The sequence below is a fragment of the Cucumis melo genome, chromosome 3, assembly GCF_025177605.1.
Source record: "Cucumis melo cultivar AY chromosome 3, USDA_Cmelo_AY_1.0, whole genome shotgun sequence".
NCBI lineage: Eukaryota > Viridiplantae > Streptophyta > Magnoliopsida > Cucurbitales > Cucurbitaceae > Cucumis > Cucumis melo.
The window spans coordinates 9,845,047-9,867,506 of record NC_066859.1 but is presented as its reverse complement, the minus strand read 5'-3'; the positions used below and the strand labels follow the sequence as shown (position 1 = coordinate 9,867,506).

The window sequence follows — 22,460 nt, the reverse complement described above, 5'->3', positions numbered from 1 at the left end:
AAAGGCCTAACAAGGAGAGAGTAATTCTAGGATTTTCAACAAGTATGAGACTCAAACATTTGATGGTCTATAACCCTTTATTTGAGTGGTCTATTGTGATAGACTTATGGTTCGTAGCCCTTTTTTAGGTGATCTATTGCGATAGACTTGATGATCCATAGGCCTTTTCTGGGTGGTCGGTCTATTACGATATACTTTATGGTCCATAGCCATGTATGAGTAGTTTTTAAATGGATTTGATGGATGAAACTAAAACCTTGAAATTTCCATAGTCCTTCTTTAAGGTGGTCCTGGTATGGACTTGATGGATAAGTGTAAAATCTTCATAGTTCAGTTTTGAATGGTTTGTCTTTGACAGACTTGATGAAGTTGGTCTTAATATGGACTAGTTGTGAAGTCTTCATAGCTCAGTTTTGAGGGGTCTATTGTAATAGACTTGATGAAACAATAAACGTGATTGTGAAGCTGTTGCCGTCTTCTATGAAAAAGTTTAAGGATCTTTTCTAGAGCTTTCACATTCACCTAAGCTTCTATGCGCACGACCTTAAATAACATAATTTTGAGTTGTCTATTGCGATAGACTTTATTGTGGTCGATGGAAAATTAAGAAGTAAAAAACGTGTTGTAGGGGTCTCAATCGTAGTTATTGAAAGTTCAAAAGGTAACTTACTTTCTTTAATTGAATTGTTGCCCCCACCTCACCGCGCATCCATTCAAATCGAAAGATATTGATGTTTAAGTTTATACTATTTCTTTCTTCACTCAAAGAAAATGCTTTATTATTGTTTTAATTGGATTGCAATGGTAGCCATTTGCAGGGGATTGTTGGGAATGAATATCATTATACTATCTTATAAGAGTTGAAAATTAATAATTGTTATTATTTAATATATTTTATAACTCAAAAACCATAATTCTTTTATATATATATATATAAAGAAAAGTTTTTGTGGTTGTGGTCTTTTTCCATCAACAAAACAAAACCTTAATTTCTTTCGGAGAGCGTCTTGATTCCATTCCTAAGTTGTGTTAACCTTGGGGAGCAACGACATATGCAATCTAACACTAAGGTTGCGCCAAATTTTGCTTTCAAGGCAGTTGTTCGATATGACATAACAACGATGATCAACATTTATTTTTCCAACACTTCCCTCTTCTTCAGAGGTACTGATACGATACATATTGGAAGTCTTTCCAAACAAAACTTCCTTTGAACCAAATCTCAACCTAGAGAATAGGAAGGTTTCCAAGTAGTGGTGTCCCAAATTGGCGTTTGGTAGATTCAGAGACGTCGACGTGCATAAGTATTTCCCTTCAATGTGATCCACTAATTTTTTTCATATATTTTTTTTAACAATGGTTCAATTTTAGCTTGCAAATTCAGTTACTGTTGCCACTAGGATTATAGACATTGCTAGAGAGTATGAGATACAATTATTGTTATCATTGCCGGTTGATCCAAAATGATAATGATAAAGAGAAAAGGGAACTAAACAAAGGCAAAGTAACAAAAGGCTCAATGGATTAGTAATGTGTCCAACACGTGTCAATTAATGTGAACGAAAACAATGTAATTACGTTTAGCATGAGAGGTGAGTAGAATTGATTCATCAGTTGAATTCCATTCCGGTTAAATCAATTTTTATATCGGGTTGGTAAGGATGACCTGAAGTATTAAAAAAATAAAAAAGATTGTTAAGGAAATTTTGGGACCATGACGATAAATCCAACGGTACACAATTAACGATTGCAATGCACAAAAATAGATTCGTTCTTACAATACAATAATCAAAGGCGTCGGCACATTTTTCAAAAAAAGAAAAGAAAAGATTTACGGAGAAACGAATCAATCGGTGAGAGAAGAAAGTTTTTGAATTCAGAGTGTAGAGTCATTTCAAAGCTTTCTCCAATCTCTCTCGCTCTAATCATACCCAGTGAATCTTCCAGATTACTATTTGATTCACTGTTTGCTTTGCTCTTCCTCTGTAATTGTATTTGCTGTTTTGATTGATCGTGAAATTGATTGAAAGCTTGAATTTGTTGATTAAGGTGTTTCTAATGTCGTCCGCACCGTCTTCGAGTCAACCGGAGTTTGATTACTTATTTAAGTTGCTGTTGATTGGTGATTCCGGGGTAGGGAAGAGTACTCTTCTTTTGCGCTTTACCTCTGATTCCTTTGAGGATCTTTCTCCAACTATTGGTACGCCTCTCATTTCTACTTTCCTTTCTTTTGTTTCCACGTGTTCAAAATTCGGATTGAGCCTTGTGTAATATCGGTTTGAACTGAAGTTGTATTGAATTTCACTGGTAGAAAGATTCAGGCCTTGCTTGATAACCGTTGATGTTCAGTTCTATGTAACTTTTATAAATGTTTTTAAAATCTAAAGGAAACTTTTGAAATTTAGGAAGGAATTCTGTGAACTTTTTGTTTTCCATAACATAATTCTTGGCGAAGAATTCAAATGTATTTAACAGTGAAAAACATATGAAAGAGTTGTGTGGAAGCAAGCACAATTGTCTTGAAAAGACAGGTGAAGGAACAATGACTCTTGGGTCATGGCTTGACATGAAATTTTATGAGACAGATGCGCCTCTAAAGTATCCGTCAAACTGTCCCACATTGAACCTACGAGCTGACAACAACTCGACCCTACATGATCCATTTCCTTAGAAGTACCCTTACACAGCATGTTAAGGCTCCATTGGTTTGTAAATGATCTCTGGATAAGGTCAATAGTGATAACACTTCTGTGTAAGATTTACCAAATGAAATTTTTTTAATCTTCTGTAGATATTAACCTTCAATAGCTAGTAAATAAAGATAAAGGATTTAAAGTTAAACTTCTTGGACGATTAGGGGTAACAAACGAGCATACCTATCTTCTGGAAAGAACCAAACCTAGTAGCCAACATAGAGCAAAGAGAAACATTGAAACCTCCCCATTAGAGGGGATGGCCAGAATTGGATAAAAGCTGCAAAGGGATAATTTAATGAAGAGAGGTGATAAAGACGAAGGTACATGCAACAAAGGGGACTATGCCCAACGTCTGACCCTCCCCATCAGGGTCCTTTTTGTTACTGATTTGGTTTCCGGTTTCAAATACTTTATTTACATCAGTGAAATATTCTCTTTTGTTTCTGATAGAAAAGATTATTTTATGGTCTATTACTCATATTCTTACATATCAGATTGATACTTATTCTCTACATAATTTTTAGGTGTCGATTTCAAGATCAAGCATGTTACAGTTGGGGGCAAGAAATTGAAGCTTGCAATATGGGATACAGGTGAATTTTTTTTTCCATTTTGTTTCAGGCTATGTGCATGTGTATAAACATGATAGGGTAAAAGAAATGGTGCCTTATGATTTATTTCAGTCATCTTTGGTTTCTCCAATTGTGTTATATTGTTCTGTATTTTATTTTATACCTTTTAATTTTTATGCTAGATATGCATTTAACATATTCCGAAGGCTACAGAAGTATCTGTGAATTTGCTTATTTTATGAAATTTTTATCCAGAGTCAATTTCCTTCAATTTTAACTTACATATCCTGAAAATATATTAAAAGTGTGAAATTGTAGGGTCGATTTAACATGCATCTCTGACCAAACAGTGTCTTGGGTGTTTTATGCACAAAAAATTGCACTAATTGATTGATCGTCCTATTAGAAAATGGTGCTGTTGGAAATTATAGTTCTATGATTCCAGTAGCTATGGGTGGATTTACGTATACTTACTGCCCATGGCTTAGAATCTTCGGAACTCTCATGAAATGTAAGGTTGTACTGGTCATCTTGTGGTATGATACTGTTGTTGGAAATTATTAGGAAGGAATAAATAAAGGACAAAACAATTTCTGTTTTGCAATGAATGGAAGAAAAAAACATTGATGAAAAACCAAAAGTAGGACGTCATCTTTTTAGTACTGCTTAGGACTTGCTATGATAGTGTCTGAATATATGGGGGGAAAAAAGGAGAAAAAGGTCTTAGTGATTAGCTGAGACATGAGGTATGTTGCATTCTACTCAATGTAATGTAACTTGGCACTGTTATCATATGATGAAATTGATTCAGTGGATACCTACGTTTTGAGGTCTATTTGGCAATGCCATTCTGTGGCAAACTTGATAATTAAGAAATTACAACTTTAATACGTTTAAATCTTATTCCGTACTGTTTGTCTGCCTGAATTGTATTTAAATGGTCCCTACTTGCAGCTGGGCAGGAGAGGTTTCGAACGCTAACAGGTTCATACTATAGAGGAGCTCAAGGAATCATTATGGGTATCTTCTATTGATTTCATCTTTTTCTATCTATATTTCAAATACTAGTTTTGCATCTAACAAGTCCTTCGACTTTCGACTTTGTGTCTAATAAGTGATTGACCTATTCAACTGTTTCTTTAATTCACTAATATACTTTTACATTCGTAAGTTAAATTGATGAGCTGGAAACATTAGACACAAGCCTCTAGATTGTAAATATTACATTCGTGCTCCTTTTTCCCTTAAAAATAAGAATCCTTGTACTAAATATATACTAACAAAGGAGAATAGGGACTCCCAGAGTCTCAGACACAAACCTTTAGATTGTGTATACTATTTTAAAGAAGGTTTGATTAACCCAATAAGTTACCTTTTTCTTGTCATAAAATGTTTCCAGCTCATCATTCTGATTTTAGGGATGATCTGTTTTGATAAATTTTCTTTTGGATTATTTTTCATTTTATTCAAATAGTTCTCATTCTCAAGCTGACCTAACATTTCTACAATTAGTGTATGATGTGACACGGCGAGAGACATTCACAAATCTATCTGACATATGGGCTAAAGAAATTGATTTGTACTCAACAAATCAGGATTGCATTAAGATGCTTGTTGGAAACAAAGTGGATAAGGTATGCTTTTAAATCTATTAGAATTAGTAGGGCTTGACCCTTAGAGTTTTTTGGAAAGAATAATATGGAAGATTTTATTTCCTAAATCTTTTTCTTTCTTACGCCTATTGTATTCTATTTATGCTCAATGTAGTTCTTTTAGCATCTTGGTCGAGTGATATCCTGCCCTATGTAGCTAACTAGAGATTTAAGTCTAAATTTCCAGGTTATTAGTGCCAAATATCTTATATATCTCTATGGTGCCCTATGTAGCTAACTAGAGATTTATGTCTAAATTTGCAACTGATTAGTGCCAAATATGTTATATTTCTCTATGGTGCTTTTTGGACCACTGACTTAAGTCATGAAGTCTGAAGTTAATGAATGTTTGTGGAGTTGGGAAGTCTATGTTTAAATTGTAGACTTATTTGATATGGAGTTGGTCATTGACCATGGCCCGTGGGTGGAGTCATTGTAACCATTAACGTGCACACTTAGTGAACGTTGTAAAAGTTGGTGGAGTTGAGTTATTTGACACCGACTTGTGAAGTTGTTGGACCAAACAATTGAGTTAAAACTTGACTCAAGTCAATATCCGAAACATCCCCTATATTTTCTCTTGATCTTGGGTTGTGTTTTGGCTACAAATTTGATATTTTCTTGTCTGGATCAAGTAACCACTATTCTTGATGTTAGACATTTAGCAATTTGTAGGTGATCTTAAAATGGTCTCCATGGTTTTTAATGTGTTTGGTAGAAAATTTAGAATGTGAAACTAATAAAATCCGTTTCAACTTTACATTTCTTGAGTTACGAAATCCAAATATTGTTTTTAGACATCATCCACTAAACATAAATTTGCTAAGTTCATGTCAGATTAAGAAATTGAATTGAATACGATGCCAGAATCTTAAAGTCTAGCAACCTAATATTTCAGGAAAGTGAACGTGTCGTCAGTAAAAAAGAGGGAATTGACTTTGCTCGAGAATATGGATGTCTATTTCTTGAATGCAGTGCGAAAACTCGGGTCAATGTGGAGCAATGCTTTGACGAGCTTGTGTTGAAGGTAAGGGAAAACTCGAAACACTTTTGTTCTTTCCATATAGTATAACGCTTGATACAAATTGTGGAGTTGTAGTTCAAGAGTTTAATTGTATTATGTTTAAACTTACTTACTACTAGTGTGATGCCCCAAAATGATGTGTTTGCAGATATTGGACACCCCCAGTCTTCTGGCTGATGGCTCAACAGGTTTAAAAAAGAATATCTTCAAAGAGAAACCTCCCGAAACGACCACTACGGCTGGTGGCTGCTGCTCGTATTGATTTATATACTAAAAAATGTAGGAGGATTCTCATTTTGTTTTAGGCTACTTGTTCCGTAGTTATTCCATTTCAGCACACACCCTAAAGGGGATCTTCAGTTTTCCCTTAATAGATTATACGTTCGTTAAACTAAAATGTCTGCTTGACACTTAATTTTCTTGTATTCTTTCAGTCGTTCTTACTAGGTTGACGATTAATTGGTTCTTTCTGGTTTGAGTTTGATTTATCATGAACTTACAAAGTGACATATGAAAACAGATCCTGAAATCCTATCAATTCTTGTTTTTTAGGTTTTTTTCCTCCTTTCTTTACAGTTTTTTTTACAGAATTTTAGGATAGTATTTACGTCTGAAGTCTTAAATTATGTTGATGTTGACAAGCACTTTGATTTTGTACATCGAAATAAGTTGGAACACATTCATACGATAAATACAGTTTTACTCATATTTCATATCACTCTTTACACAAACATTATTGCCAAGAGTTCCCTAAGAGCCATATCACGAACATGGTATTAACCCGCAAAGCTGATATAACAACATTGTATCAGAAGATTTATTTGGGAAAAGCTTCCATTTGGAGAGTTGACAGTTGATGTTTGATAGAGAATCTAAAGAGGAACGTCAGAAGGGTAATCTTGGGGATGTCTCTTCCTTGTTTGCCTTAGTACTTCTTCTTGTTCTTGAAGGTTTTTAGGTAAATGATCATAAACATCATTAAATAACTCTGAAAGTGGAGGCTTCTCTGTTTTCTCTGCATTTTGAATTGCTTCTAACAACTGAGCCAACAAAATCAGCACCATCGATCATTATTAGATATCCATTTTACTATTATACGTTAAGTTTTTGCATTTACCGAAAAATAACTAAAGATTTACCAGTTTTTTAACCGTGATTTTGTGGTTTGACTCATCTTCTTGACTAAACCATCCGTTATTAGAGATCCATTTAGCAAAGCGATCCACAGGGTTCCTCTCCATTTTCCAATACTGAATTTCATCAGTCGTTCGATACTTACTCGAATCATCAGATGTTGAATGATGGCCAACTCTATAAGTCAAAGCCTCAATAAGAATCGGCATCTTCTCTCTGATTGCCATGGATCGAGCTTTATGAACCGCAGTGTAAACAGCTAGGGCATCATTTCCATCGATTCGTATGCTTCGGACTCCATAGCCCTGTCCTTTCACAACCACACCATCGCCTAAAAATCAAGGCCAGCATCTTAATTAGGGTTTAGTATTTAGAAGAAGTGATATTTGGTGAAATTCTAATTAAGGATCTTTTGTATACTTCGAAATTGTTCTTCGATTGATGTGCTGATTGCCCAACCGTTGTTGCGGCAGATGAATATCACCGGTGCTCCTAATACGGCTGCAAAGTTTAATGCTGCGTGGAAATCTCCCTGTTTATCATTTCAATTTCATTCTTTAATTTTTCTTTCAAATTTGAGTGATATTTAGACGAACAAATCATCTTTTAAAATAAAAATCATACATAATTTTGAATCAACTTTCAGTTATTTTGGTATATTTTTCAATTTTTAAAAAGAAGTTGAAAGTCGATGATATTGGTAGATTAGAAAAAGGGATCATAAAACCAAGCTTTGAGATTCCATTATCCATACTTGCCAGAAAAAAGAAAAGGCCACTTATACGTATCAACCTTTAATGCCTGAGCCCAAGTCATATATGTCAACAATTTCTTTTCTTTTCTTTTCCTTTCTTTTTTTAAGTAAGAGATAAGGTAGTGTAGCTAGAAACAATATTCTTGCACATAAATATCTTATTCTTATCTAATTCTTTAATATAAATTTTGTTAATCATTGCTGCAACATTTTTCAAAATGGAAAGTTTAATGTTCTTGCATTAATTAATTAATTTATTAAAGATAAAAATAAAACTATTTATAAAACCATACATTCGTTTTTAGTGGGTTGACACAAACCTCAGTAACCAATATCTATTTACACGATTTTCAAATTGTTATAACATCAATTATCTAAATGGATTTACCAATTATCTTTTCAAATCTTCTCTAAATTTAATAATATTTTATAAGATTTAGAAAATTATGTAAATTTTGGTTATGCATGCTCAAAGTTTACTAAGACTGATAATTTGAATATTTAGCAAAAAAGTTAATTCTGTATTCAAATCTCAACCGTGGTTCTCGTTTTGAGTGAAAAGATTTATATATTGTGAAAGATGAAACTTGGTGAGGGTTACTTTTTGACAAATTTTCAAAGTATTTCAAAATTGGAGTCTTTATTTACCTCGCTAGTGGTACCATCTCCAAAATAAGCCACAGCACATGCATCTTTTTTGTCCATTTTAAGAGAATAAGCAATTCCAACTGCTTGTGGAAGTTGTGTTCTACAAAAATGAAAAACGATTTATTCTTCTTCTCAGTCTTTTGGATCAATTTCAGATCCTTAATTTGTATAATAATGTCAAATTTTGAAAACTAACATATTCTTGGTATAACTTTTTACAATTTTTTATTCCTTGAAGATTTATTTAAATTAAAATTTTAGTTTATAATAAATCGTTAGTTTAGTCAAAATAAATGTTCTCAAATCTAAAATATATCAAAAAGAAAACACACACACACACACACACAAGTTTAAAGTCTTCTAAAAACACAGTTATAACACCAATTTGTAGCTAACATGGATAAGTGAAAACTTTTAATGGGAATGATTTAAAACCAAGTATATTTAATATTTGTGTGTGATTCATAGAATAAAATCAAGGAAATTTTACAGTACTACAAAAGTGTCATACTCTTCACGATTACACTATAAATTTATCTTCAAAAATACTAGTAGACCCCTATATGAATATTAGTTAATGTCCAGTACTTTATTTTTAAAAGCATTTGTTGTGACATACATATGATATATAGAAGTTAGTTAATAGAATGTAAGAGTTTACCCAAGGGGAGATGAAATGGTGAAGTAATTGTGATGGTTGGAGCCATAGTGAATAGGCATTTGTCTACCCTTTCCATAATCTCTTTTGTTTCCAAACAATTGATTTGCAAATTCTTGCAACGTAAACCCACGCCATAATAACACACCAGGCTCCCTGTACTGCAAATTATAGATTAATTGGTTAAGATATATATTTTGCTGGACTGATAAGATGAGAGATTCAATATAATTTTTGTAAATCTCAATCATGGTTGGGTCTAGAAAGAAGGAATTAAATATGAAAATATAATCTCATTTGTTACCTGAGCCAAAACAACGTCGTCGGGAAGAAGTGCGGCTGCAGAAGCAACGGCGATGGCTTCTTCTCCAGACGAAGTTAAGTAAAATGAGATTCTTCCTTGCCTTTGTGCTTCGTAGAATATGTTGTCCATTATTTGAAGAGTAATCATATCTTTGTACATCTTAATCGCTACATCTTTGGTCAACTATCAATTGGAACAAAGATGTAGCGATTAAGAAGTAAAACAACCAACATATTATAATAATAAAATTATACAATAAAGTCGTACGAGAGAATACTTTATTATAAATTTGTTTTAATTAATAAATATAAGTAGATATAAACAGAAAATTGTGACTGTACACTTAGTAAAGGTGTGTATATATTTCATTGATTGGAAACTATTAATTTCATTAAATAAGATATTCAAAGTTTATATGATTGTAGGGGTTATATAAAAAGTTAGGAAAAGAAATATGTAGAGAGATATAAATGAAATGGAAATATTTGTATTTAGTTAATAACAATAGTAAGACCTGGTTGAAATTGTTTGGTGTAATGATGTCCCCAGTTTCATGAAGCACACGATAACATGGAACTCGCTTTTCAGTGGACTCCGAAATGAATCTCATTTCATTTCTAAATGGAACGCTTCCTCCCGGAAAATCCAACTCCTACGCCAATAAACTTTCCTTCTAATCAACATATATCATACAATACTGCAATATTTTTTATTCATAAAACATGTAACCAAATTATTGTTTCTAAATAAAATCAAACCTAAATTATATTTAACATTTCGTTGTACCTTTCTTTTTTCTTTTTTTTTTTGGATCATAATAATTAACAGAAAAGAATAAAGGAAAAAATTGCACACTTCAGCAGAGTATATATATATATCCTCTTACTTCTAATAAAAATTGCATATGTTGAATTTAAAAGTTACTTTTCATAAAAAATAAATAAATAAATAAAGGAAATGTTGATATATAAAGAGATAAGTATAAGAAAAGTTAATTGTAAGAAAAAGTTGGTGGGAAAATGAACGGAAAAGAGAAAACGAAAACGTTAAAGAGATGGTTAGATGAGAAGAAAAATAAATGTGGAGGGAGAAGAAATTGGTATAGCTAACCAAAATGGCTACGAAACAAATTTGTTTGGAGAGGTGAAAACATGATTCATGAATATAATGGTGAACAAAAAAAAAAAAAAAAAAAAAAAAAAAGAATAATTTTATTTCATCCTTTTGAATTACACACTTTAGTCTCTAAGTTTTTCAAAACAAATTTAATTAAAAACTTATCCTACAAATAAATACATACACACATTATTTTGTTTTCAAAAAGGAATGAAAAACCTTTTTAAATGTTAATTAGTGCGAAGATAAATTAGTAAATGATACATTTATTATGTCTTTGTAAAAAAGTTGGTTTAGTTATTAATGTTAGCTTAAATTAGTACTTAACAGTATGAACAGAATTGAATTAATTGAGTTATTGTCAATGCTATAAGTAGCCACTATTTGTAGAACTATCTCTTCTGGCTATTTTTAAATGTCTTTAGATGCATTTTTTTTAATTTTTTGTTGCAGTGTTTACTATTTTCTTATTATAACAAATTAAAATAATTTATTTCTCAAATAAAAATATTATTTTAGTCCAACAACAATAATTTGTTTTGTTTTTATTTTAAAAAAGAAAGAGCATTGTTGATTTAATATTGATTTCTGTTGTTTAAAAGTCTACCTAATTTTAGATCCGTTTCATCAACTTGGAAATATGTTTAAGAAATTGGAAATTGATTAAAAGTTATAGATGCAATCTGTTCCTAAGTGCAGGGGTTAATCAGTGACTATGAATATTCAATTTGAACTCCCTCAGTATGACATTTATTTTAATTTAAAACCACATCCATAATGTCACCATCAAGTTGAGGAAATAGCAAATAAAATTAGAAGAGAGAGAGAGAGAGAGAGAAAAGGAAGAATGTAAATAATAATAATTAATAAAAGAGAAAAGAATCACATGCATGAAACACAAAAAGTTGAAAAAACCAATACACAACAAAACAACCAAACCTGATCGTCATGGTTAGGAACATAAAGTTGATCCACATGTCGCGCAGCTTCGGTGGATTCAAAACGACATGTCGGCCAAAGAAATCCGGAAGAGTAATCCTTCCGGCGACGCCCGCACCGGACCGCCATTGAAGAATCGGAACAGTGAAAGTTTCGGTTGAGAATTCGGTGGATGAGATTCGGAGATGAAGATCGGACAAAGCGAATCATAGTGATGTGAAAATTGGAAGTAAAAAAGTAAATGATAATTTAGAAATTAATAATCATAGAGAAAAAGGAAAAAAGAAAGAGGAGAAATAGAAATTGGTATGAAAGAGTGTGGAGAGAGTATAAATAGAGAGGGGATGAGAATGGAGATGAGTTGGAGTGTCGTTTTTGGATTGGCTTGGTTGATCCTTATCAGCTCATGAGAGACTAATTGGTGGGGCTGCTAAGGCATGTCCTTAATTATGGGTTTCAATGGCAACTTCTAGATAATGAATTTTAAGTGCTTTTTACGAATCACTTCCAACGTTTTTAGGGGTTTGATTTCGTGTTACATTCTATTTTTTATTATTATTATTATTTATACTCAATGTATTTTTATTAGTTTATCTCAACCCTATTTAAATTGAATTTTTTTCTATAAATATATAACAAACTCCTAAATATTTACCGGTTTGTTTAACAAAGTTCATCAAATTAATCATATTTTAAATATTACATATTTACCCTTCCATATTTCTTTTCCTAGTTTTTAAGTCGTTTAGATGTTTAGATTTGGTCTAACCCAAAACTATACACAAATTTAAAGGATTGTGTATAAAGAATTTTGAAAAAAATCTTTTAGATTGAGTTACCAATCTAAACGATCGAAATAAATGATCATGTACAAAAAAAAATTTTAAAAACGCCCAAATCTAAATGATTGTATACAAAAAATCTTGAAAAAAAAATAATAAAATAATAAATAAATCTAAACTGTATCAAAAGAATCATGAGAAAATTCGTTTAGTTAAATCTAAATGATTAGATACCAAATTTTGAAAAGAAAAATTGTTTACATTTGACTACCAAAATGATTGTGTAACCAAACCGATAAAATTGGAAAAATAAATCGTTTAAATTTAACGAGTATTCAAATATAAACGATCGTCTATTAAACAATAATCAAATCTAAACGATCGTGTACCAAATATATTACGCATATCGTCGATGGCGTGGTTGACGAGACATTTTTAATATTTTCTACCGTGAGCTTGTGAATTTTTTTTCGTTTTCGAAATGATTTGATACAAGATAAATATTTTGGCGCAAAGACCATATTTAATAATCATTTCGTTTTTCTTTTAAATATTTTTTTAGAAAATGGAATCCATAATACTTTTGCTTCCTTCAAATTTGTTTGTTGATAGTTAGAAGAAAGTGCATGGTAGGAGGTGAAAGGGGGATAATGCACACGTGTCAAGAATAGGAAATAAAAAGGACAATTATTAATGTAAGTTCCAAATAAAAAAAGAAAAAAAGAGGAAAAAACGCCACCCCACAAGTGATGCCCACTTGCTTTCAATGCCGTAGTTTGGAGCCGTTCATACATTTTTCATTTGAACCTGACAAAAAAAACTTACAATCCTTTGTCCTTTTGAGAAGACCTATAACTCTTGTCTGCATGCTTCCCACATGTTTATCCCAACTTCCTACTATATATGAAATATTCATTGTTTCAATATTTAAACAAAAAGAAAAAAAAAAAAATCATTTTTGTGATTTTATGATCCAAGTTTTAATTCCGAATGAAGTAAGGGTGATGGTAGCTTTTTCCGTCCCTACCAAAAGACTAATCAAATACATTTATATCTACCCAACTCTTCTACTACTATTACTCAACGCATTTTTAGTCAGAAGTACCGATCCATTTATTGGAAAGCACGAGTTATGAAGGGTTGTGTCTGGACTTAATATAAACCATATAAAATTAAAAACATAAAAGTAAAAACAAGCGGAAATTCTAACCTAGAAATCAAAAAATTTAGTTTATGAGAGTATAAAAGGTAGGAGTGAGCATCAACATCCGAAAAATCAATCCGAATGAACGAAATCGACCAAGCCAACATCCAATAGTTGATTTTATTAAAAATATGGTCGGTGGTTGGTTAATTAAAAGCTTTAAAAAAATCGACCAAAACTGACTGCCTTGTTACCCGAACCTGATCGAACCTAAATATTAAATAAATTGAACAGACCAAAATGAATTGGAAAAATCGGACGATTGAAATTGATTGTCGATTTCCCTTAGTATAAACTTACTAGGCCGATTTTTAGCTCCAGTTTTTGTACAAAACCACCCTGTCCGACCGACAATCAACCCTACTAAGAGGGATTCCTGTGCAATTTTGATTATTATTGATTTCTCTTGATTAAACATACATTTGACTTACGCGTGCACAACAACTTACTTAGTCCAACCAAACTCATCGACGTTATAGAAAACTTATACTTCTCTTATACATGCACTAGAAGAAATATGACCTATGATGTCAGATGGAAAAAATGAAAACGGATGTTTAATATCAGTTTTTAAAATGCGGATATTTAATGCCGCTTTTAAACCAACATCAAAGAGGAAGAATTAATGTTGGTTTAAAACTAACAATAAAACTATCATATTTTTTTAATTTTTGTAAAATTAAATCTCCTTCTCACTTTACTCTCACTCTCCCACCGTCCCTCTCTTCTCACGCTTAACTCCCCAAACCCTCTCTTCTTAATCACTCACTCTTCCATTGTCAAAACACCACCGCCGAAGATCTGTCAAAGTAAGTCGCGCCACCATCTTGAAGAACATCGCACCGTCATTTTGTTCGAACAGCAGTTTGTCTCACTAGATCGTCTCATTGTCGTTTGGACACACCCAGATGATCTCGCGTTTCATTTGGTGCCCACATCGTCTCGCTGTGGTTTGGACAATAGTCAAGTTTTGTTTGGTGCCAAGATCTGTTGGTTGCAGAAGGTGAAATCTTGGCTTAAGCACAGATTTATGTTTTTTTAGTTTTTATAATAAAGTTTAATTTCTTTTTGTTTTATGTTTTTGATTGGATTCTCTTTCTATTTCTCTTCTGCTTTCTTTCATATGGACTATTGCAGTCATCTATGTAAAAACATCAAATTTAAGATCCCCCTTCACCATTGGATTTTTCATCATGTTTTCATTCATTTTGAATGATTTTGAAAAATATTGTTGGATTGATAGCATTGAACTTGTTGTAAAGATGTGATGTACACCCCAAATAAATAATCACCAAATAGAATATTTGAGAGGAAACAAAAAATTATTGGAAGACTTTTTGCGTGTATTCAACACACACTTAGATGATTTAGATTACAACATTTTAATCCTATTTATAGGTTTGTCATGAGAATAACTCATATCACAATTAAATACAACAAATTAAATCACACACATAAATAATTTGAAACTCTTACTAAATTAATGCTTAACATTTTTAACTCACATCTTTCTCTAACTCATATAAATTAACTCACATATAACTTATATATTTAAAACATGTTTAATTTTCAACATCCTCCCTTAAACATGTTTTTTTAAAAAAAAACTCCAAGCAAAGTTCTTAAGTTGTTAAACACATTAACTTTGAGTGGCTTCGTGAAAATATCTGCAATTTGATCTTCAGTTTTCACATATTCAACTTGAACCTCCTTCCTTGAAATGCAATCTCTGATGAAATGAAATCTTGTATCAATGTGTTTGCTACGATCATGGAACACAGGATTCTTTGCTAAAACAATCGTTGACTTATTGTCTACATGGATCATAGTTGGATCATCTTGCAAAATTCCAACTGTCTTTAACAAATTTCTTAACCAAACTGCATGACAAACACATGAAGTTGCAGCAACGTATTCTGCCTCACAAGTGGATAATGTCACAATAGGTTGCTTCTTAGAACTCCAAGTAAATGTGGTATTACCAATGAAGAAAACATATCCACTAGTGCTCTTTCGATCATTAGTATCTCCAACCCAGTCACTATCACAATAGCCTTCAAGCTTGAATTCTTTAGATGAAGAATAAAATAACCCATAGTCAAGCGTACCTTTGAGGTAACGAAGAATTCTCTTTGTCACTTTCAAATGAGTAGTTGTAGGAGATTCCATAAATCGACTCACCAATCCAACGATGAAAAGAATATCTGGTTGTGTGCAAGTCAAATATCTCAAACTCCCAACCAAACTTTTGAAATATGAAAGATCAACATCATCTCCTTCTTCATATTTTGACAGTTTTGTCCCAGTTTCAATCGAAGTTGTGACGGGCTTAGAATTGATCATATTGAACTTCTCTAGAATTTCTGTAGTGTATCATTCTTGAGATATGAAATACCTTCCTCTGATTGCTTCACCTCAATGCCAAGATAATATGACATCAACCCTATATTTGTCATTTCAAATTCTTGGGTCATCGCCTTCTTGAGATCTTCAAACATACTTGCACAATTTTTTGTAAAAATTAAGTCATCCACATATAAACAAACCACCAAATATCTCCATGACCATTAGCCTTAATATAAAGACAATGTTCATAAGAACACCTCAAATACTCATTATCAAGGAAATATTTGTTGATTATGTTATTCCACATTCTTGGTGCTTGTTTCAATCCGTATAATGCCTTCTTCAATTTTAGAACTTTATCCTCTTGGCCTTTCACACAATAACCAGGAGTTTGTTCTAAGTAGACTTCTTCTTTTAGATATCCATTAAAAAATGCCAATTTGACATCTATCTGAAAGATCTTCCAATTATTTTGAGCAGCAAAAGCAATTAACAACCTTATGGTTTCCAAATGAGCAACGAGAGCAAATACTTCATCATAATCAATGCCTTTTCTTTGAGAATATCCTTTTGCAACTAATCTTGCTTTGTGTCTCTCCTCTTCTCCCTTTTCATTTCTCTTTATCTTGAACATACATTTGACACCTACTGCTTTCTTTCCACTTGGAAGAGTAGAAAGTTCCCACATATCATTCTTTTTTATGGGCTTTTATCTCTTCATCCAGCGAAGCTTCTTCGAAATTCAATATTCTATTTGGTGATTATTTATTTGGGGTGTTCATCACACGCTTACAGCAAAGTGCTCTGATACCACTTTGTTGTAAGTGTACGTGCGATGAACACCCTAAATAAATAATCACCAAATAGAATATTTGAGAGGAAACAAAAACTTATTGGAATGCTTGTGCGTATTCAACTCACACTTAAATGATTTAGATTACAACATTTTAATTCTATTTATAGGATTGTCATGAGAATAACTCATATCACAATTAAATACAACAAATTAAATCCTACATTTAAATAAATGTGAAACTCTTACTAAATTATTCCTAATGTGAAACTCTTACTAAATTATTCCTAACATTTTTAACTCACATCATTCTCTAATTCACATAAATTAACTCACATATAACTCATATATTTAAAACATGTTTAATTTTCAACAGAACTTTGTAGATTATAACCACAAATTATGACGGTTTGTTTGAATTGATTAAAGAAAAAAAAATTTATTTAGGAAAATCATTTTGTTTAAACTTTTCTATATGGGTATACTAACTACTAAGCTAGATTTAAAGGATATGAAACGGGATTTAAAATGTGATTCTAAAGTTCCATGTTCAAAAGTTAGGTTTAAAGAAAGCTTTAGAAGTTTGACTGGAGATGTCAATGACTTCAAAATTATGTCTAATTTTCAATTTTCTTAGGTGATAAATTAGGACGCTTGTGTTTCTTAGTGGTCTGAGTAATTTTTTAGTGGAAAGCAAGTTCATAATGCAATGCTCTAAACAAAGTTGCTTAGTTTTGCTGATGTGTTTAGACATCGAGTTTGGATTATATTGCCTTTTCAATTATCTTCAATTTTTCCATTGTGAGTACTATCAGTATAGCGATTTGTTTGGTAAGATAATATTTTCTTTGGTAGCATATTGAGTAAGATGGTTGGTAGCTGATGTCTTTTAATGTTACTATCAATCCATACATGTCCAATATTAACAGGCACTTTAAGGGATACAAATGGAATAGAATAACCTAATGTGTTTAGACATCAAGTATGCATTATATATATATATATATATATATATATATATATATATATATATACTATCTTTTGTTTTCCTTCATGGCTACTAACTGTATAGAGATTTGTTGCGTAAAATGGTGGTTTAGTGTATATTTTTCTTTATGGTTTAATATATATGTAAGGAAATTAAAATTTCACTTCTCCAACTTATAGCTTGCAATTAAAAGATTTGGAGCAAGTTACACTACAAGAGACGGGGGTACTCCCGACGCACAAATACGTCGGCGAAAATGCAAAGTATGTCGGGAAAGGATATCCCAGCGTACAAAACGGCATCGGGAAGAACGTCAGGAGAAATGCATCGCGAGAGGCTTTCCCGACGCCGTACCAACACGGCGTCGGCATAGACGGCGTCGGGAAAACCTTATCCCGACGCCGTCTATGCCGACGCATCTCCCGGCGTCGGGAAAACCTCTTTTCCGACGTTTTTTTCCCGACGTAATGAACGTCAGGAAATATTTTTTATATATTTTTTTAAATATTTTATTTTTACTTTTTTCCTTATAATATTTTTCTCAAACATTCACAATGATGTTCGGATTGCTCAAAAAAATTTTGCGACGTTTTGGATTAAATTAAAATAAATTAATAAATATACAAACACAAATTAAAAAAATAGAATTAAAATTAATAATACGAATAAGTTGACTACAACAAAATATAGTTCTCAAAATAGAAAAAACATAAACATAATGAAAAGTCTCCCAACGAGGTGCGTATGTGCGTCATTCTACACCTTCGGTCCTAAAAATGGTATAAAAATAACTAAGTTTAATACATAATCATATATTGCAAAAACTTAAGAATAATAGAGACATATACGGCGTACCGCAGAGCTAGGGATCATGTGGTGGTCCCTGTTGTGCACGAGTTAGTTCTTCTATCATCTTTTTCATAGCTTCCACTTGTGAAGCTAATGCTTGGTGATTTCTATCTTGTACTTCAATCCGTTCCAAAGCTTCATGAAGTTTAGCTTGTAATTCAATCTCTTTTTCTGTGGACTACGAATAAGATGTGGACGAACTGCTTGCACTTGTCGTTCTACGGGCCTTCGGCTTGGGTCCCCAACCAAGGCCTTTTGAGTAGCCTGGTCGTCTACCCAACACCTGATCGCATATCTCATCCTCAGAGAGTGGCTGACTACCCTCTAGGGTAGGCTGAGATTAGAGTTCCAGCATTTGATTCTGCAACAAATTTAAAAATTATGTCAGGTAACGCACAAAAATATATAATAAAAGTGGATAATTAATAAGGGTATAACTTACATGCGCATCCTCGGCGGCCTGCGACACGAATGTCCCAGCTCGAACGTGTGTTTCCCGGAATAATTCCACACGATCGACCAGCTGCCCTCTTCTTTCAGCGAGCTCATACTGTCGTTGTAGAAATGACTTGGACCCGCTACTATGATTGTAAGGCTGCTTCTGTCTAGCAGCCTTGTTTGTCCGTGATTGCTCCTACATTAAAACAAATATATTGTTTATTTCTTATACATATTAAAACTTGTTATCATAATTAATCATGACAAATACCTGGAATGCACGACTGATATAATGGTCGTAGAGGAAGTGCCAATCCTCATCACGTCCAACCAATGCGTTTGGTGGGTTGGCACGAGCCTCTTCCGGGTCGCTGTACTTTTTGAAATGTCTATGACAGTCGACCCGGAACTCTTTAAAGGTCGTGAGCATCTGATGCTCAACAAACCTGTTCATTGCTTGATCATTGAAATCAAGCACAAACAATCGCTACACATTACAAACATAACACATTAGATTGGTTAAAGTTAGATATGTTTCACATGAAATCATATATAAATGTGTAGTGCATTTAATTACCTTGAGGTCGCCCTTGACGACCTCAATGTATTCTACGTTCGTCCACTTAAGACAACGGACGGGAAATGTCTTTCGCACGCACACGCCTATCGCCTGACTGAAGCGAACGACGTGTGGAGAAATAAGCTTCTCCGCTCCAGGGACGATCGTCATCGGAATGTGCCCATTTATTGTAACGTGGCGCTCTAACTCCAAGAGTCGAGACTGCGTACGTCTCCTAGGAGTCGGAGTCGTTTGTTGAGAAGAAGACCCTACTCAATAAATAGACAATAACATATAAAGTTAGAAACCCCTATATGAAATATTTGTAAGTTAAAAATGAAGAAAATTCTTAGACTCACCCGTATTGTCGCCCACAGATGACGACCCTCCCGCAATGTTATCTAAATCATCCTCAAACTGGAGGAACATATCGTCCGTCTCCATAAAATTTGATCGTTGATATGACATAATGACTATGGACATATAGAAAACAAACATTCAATAACCAAATACGAACACATAGCTAGAATAAAAATATATAAACTAGATATAAATATGTGCATACGTGGTTTAATTTGTCACTATAATTCCTCATCGCTTGCATGTGACAAGTGTTCATCCACATCGTCGATGAAGTCATTAGTGACATGACGCACAACCGGTCTTTCAACGATTGTGGGATCAACGTCATTTCTGCATAGAGTGTCATCCTCGATGTGGTCATCCACTTGGTGGCTTACAACAACTTCTAGTATATTAATATGGTCATTCTGAACATCCTCCACTTCTGGCACGTCCTAAATACACTTATTTTGGATAACTTGCACAACTTTCCAATTGCTACCATTTTTTGGATCATCTACATAAAAAACTTGATGTGCTTGAGTTGCAAGAATTACAGGTTCCTCCGCGTACGAAAAACGGGATGTGTTGAGAGATTTGTACCCTACTTCAATATGTGTTCTTTGACTTTTGTTTACGTCTGTGTCATACCACCGACACTTAAATAGCCATACATTTCTTTCCAACGGATATTATACGTGCAACACTTCGTCCAGTTCAAAGTCACTTTGAATTTACAATGGATGCACCTAAGGGTCGTACTTACTGCTTGAAAATTTCAAAGTCACCAATTACCTCGTTCTCTACAATGGTATCATCATTTCGCTCATCTCTTGTGAATCGAGTCTCTATACCACGTAGGTAACGTGAACAAAAGGTGCTAGATTCATTCATGACATAGCCTTCTGCAATTGACCCCTCAGGATGTGCTTTGTTTCTAACATACTCCTTTAACGTCCATAAGTCTTTCAATTCCTCAATCAATGGTTAGAGATACACATCAATTTCCCTACCGAGAGATTTAGGACCGGGTATGAGCAGTGACATAAAGAAATTTGTCTCTTTCATGCATTTCCATGGTGGCAAATTGTAAGGAAATAACACAACAAGCCACATACTGTACGAAGTACTCATTTGACCAAATGGGTTAAACCCATCTGAAGCCAAGCCCAAATGCACGTTTCGTAGATCAGAAGCAAAATCAGGAAATTCAGAATCAAAGTGCTTCCACCCCTCTGCATCAGCTGGATGTCTCAAGACATCATCTGTTTCAACACGTTTGTCCCTATGCCATCTCATGTCAGCAGACCCTTCCTGCGATACAAACAAGCGTTGTAATCTAGGTACCAAAGGAAAGTGGCGCAATACCTTATGCGAAATTTTTTTCCCTCTATTATGATTAACCTTGTACCTAGCCTCGCCACATGTAGGACAATGTTGCAAATCAGCAAACTCTTTCCAATACAATACACAGTCATACTTGCACGCGTGAATAGTCTCGTATCCCAAGCCCAAGTCACGAAGTTTTCGTTTTGCTTCATAAAATGAACTAGGAATAGTACTATTACACATTGGAAATGCTGCTCTTAAGAGTTCTAACAACATGTCGAACAACTTGTTACTCCAACCATTTAGAACTTTCACATGCATCAACTTAACCAAAAAATTCAACGACGAAAATTCAGAACAACCGGGGTACAACTCATTACGTGCTTGATTCAATAAGTCCTGAAATATATTATTTGTTGTATCTTCATCTATATTTACCCCAACATTCATCGTCATTTCATCTTCAAAACGAAACTCCTCTATTTCCTCTTCATGTTCAATAGGGGCTTGTAAATCATTTAGCATACCAAAGATATCACCTTCTTCATTAAATTGTGTACTACTAGTTCCTTCATTAAAAGGATTACTACTAGTTCCTTCCTCAAAGTTTTCTGTACCTCTATAGCTTAATGACTCTCCATGATACACCCATTCTGTGTAGTAGGGAGATATTCCAATAGTCAGCAGATGTCGTTCCACACCCTCTAATGAGCTCCAATTTAAATTCAAACATCTCTTGCATGGACACCTCAATCGTCCGTAAGCATCAACGTGAAATTTGGCAAATTCTAAAAATTGGGTCACTCCATGTCTATACTCAAGGGATAACTTATTTCTAAGTTTCATCCAACCCTTATCCATCGTTTAAGTCCCTAAAACATAAATAGGTTTGATTAGAAACATATGTCTCTCACTCTCTCACATCCATAACTTACTCCCATGAATTTTCACTATTTTTCAATAACTAAGTTCAAACTATAGATGCTACCATAACTGCAGGATAGCCAACACAACCTAATTATTAACAACAAAATACTTGAAAATATCTTCGCATCCTACAAACCCCTCCAAACTACAGAGACTACCATAACTGCAGGATAGCCAACACAACCTAATTATTAACAACAAAAAACTTCAAGCTATCCTACTACCACCCCTTGAAACCAGGAAATTCAAAACAAAAAAGGCTACCATAACTGCAGGATAGCCATCTCAAATCAACAATAAAAATATTCAACACAAACAGGCTACCATAACTGCAGGATAGCCAAAACAAAACTTAACACACATATTACATTCCCAATTCAATTTAATTATTAACTCCCCCCCCATT

General features: G+C 33.4%; 2 protein-coding genes and 1 long non-coding RNA gene across 5 annotated transcripts; 1 reads left to right on the top strand and 2 right to left on the bottom strand.

The window, feature by feature from the left end:
• The first annotated feature begins 1,718 nt into the window (after window positions 1–1,718).
• On the top strand, window positions 1,719–6,495 carry LOC103488699 (ras-related protein RABC1). Of its 3 annotated transcripts, none has more exons than XM_051081943.1 (7): window positions 1,719–1,853; window positions 2,050–2,200; window positions 3,221–3,289; window positions 4,223–4,288; window positions 4,781–4,902; window positions 5,819–5,947; window positions 6,093–6,495. In XM_051081943.1, the coding sequence occupies exons 2-7, from the start codon at window positions 2,059–2,061 to the stop codon at window positions 6,204–6,206; spliced, it is 642 nt and encodes a 213-aa protein (XP_050937900.1). In that variant the 5' UTR covers window positions 1,719–1,853; window positions 2,050–2,058; the 3' UTR covers window positions 6,207–6,495. The 3 variants fall into 3 exon arrangements, with proteins under 3 accessions (XP_050937900.1, XP_050937899.1, XP_008445778.1); XM_051081942.1 differs by having other exon boundaries at window positions 1,841–1,934; XM_008447556.3 differs by lacking the exons at window positions 1,719–1,853; window positions 2,050–2,200 and adding an exon at window positions 2,801–3,016.
• A 132-nt stretch (window positions 6,496–6,627) lies between these two features.
• Window positions 6,628–11,893, bottom strand: LOC103488700 (2-oxoisovalerate dehydrogenase subunit alpha 1, mitochondrial). The gene is made up of 8 exons (XM_008447557.3): window positions 11,498–11,893; window positions 9,957–10,094; window positions 9,443–9,625; window positions 9,142–9,299; window positions 8,481–8,580; window positions 7,499–7,610; window positions 7,084–7,409; window positions 6,628–6,984 (listed from the first exon to the last, which is right to left on the bottom strand). The coding sequence occupies exons 1-8, from the start codon at window positions 11,705–11,707 to the stop codon at window positions 6,817–6,819; spliced, it is 1,395 nt and encodes a 464-aa protein (XP_008445779.2). The 5' UTR covers window positions 11,708–11,893; the 3' UTR covers window positions 6,628–6,816.
• A 6,443-nt stretch (window positions 11,894–18,336) lies between these two features.
• Window positions 18,337–18,957, bottom strand: LOC127148397 (uncharacterized). The gene is made up of 3 exons (XR_007819360.1): window positions 18,902–18,957; window positions 18,466–18,820; window positions 18,337–18,380 (listed from the first exon to the last, which is right to left on the bottom strand). It is a non-coding gene; the product is annotated as an uncharacterized LOC127148397 (long non-coding RNA).
• Between the last annotated feature and the right edge of the window lie 3,503 nt (window positions 18,958–22,460).

What these genes read in the sequence shown, in the direction of transcription:
- LOC103488699 (XM_051081943.1), top strand. Translation starts at nt 2,059, where the DNA reads ATGTCGTCCGCACCGTCTTCGAGTCAACCGGAGTTTGATTACTTATTT. An exon ending in GCTTGCAATATGGGATACAG is followed by an intron (nt 3,290 to 4,222) that starts GTGAATTTTTTT and finishes CCCTACTTGCAG; the next exon opens with CTGGGCAGGAGAGGTTTCGA. An exon ending in TTGACGAGCTTGTGTTGAAG is followed by an intron (nt 5,948 to 6,092) that starts GTAAGGGAAAAC and finishes ATGTGTTTGCAG; the next exon opens with ATATTGGACACCCCCAGTCT.
- LOC103488700 (XM_008447557.3), bottom strand. Translation starts at nt 11,707, where the DNA reads ATGATTCGCTTTGTCCGATCTTCATCTCCGAATCTCATCCACCGAATT. An exon ending in ACGACGTTGTTTTGGCTCAG is followed by an intron (nt 9,300 to 9,442) that starts GTAACAAATGAG and finishes TATAATTTGCAG; the next exon opens with TACAGGGAGCCTGGTGTGTT. An exon ending in AATCGAAGAACAATTTCGAA is followed by an intron (nt 7,410 to 7,498) that starts GTATACAAAAGA and finishes CTTGATTTTTAG; the next exon opens with GCGATGGTGTGGTTGTGAAA.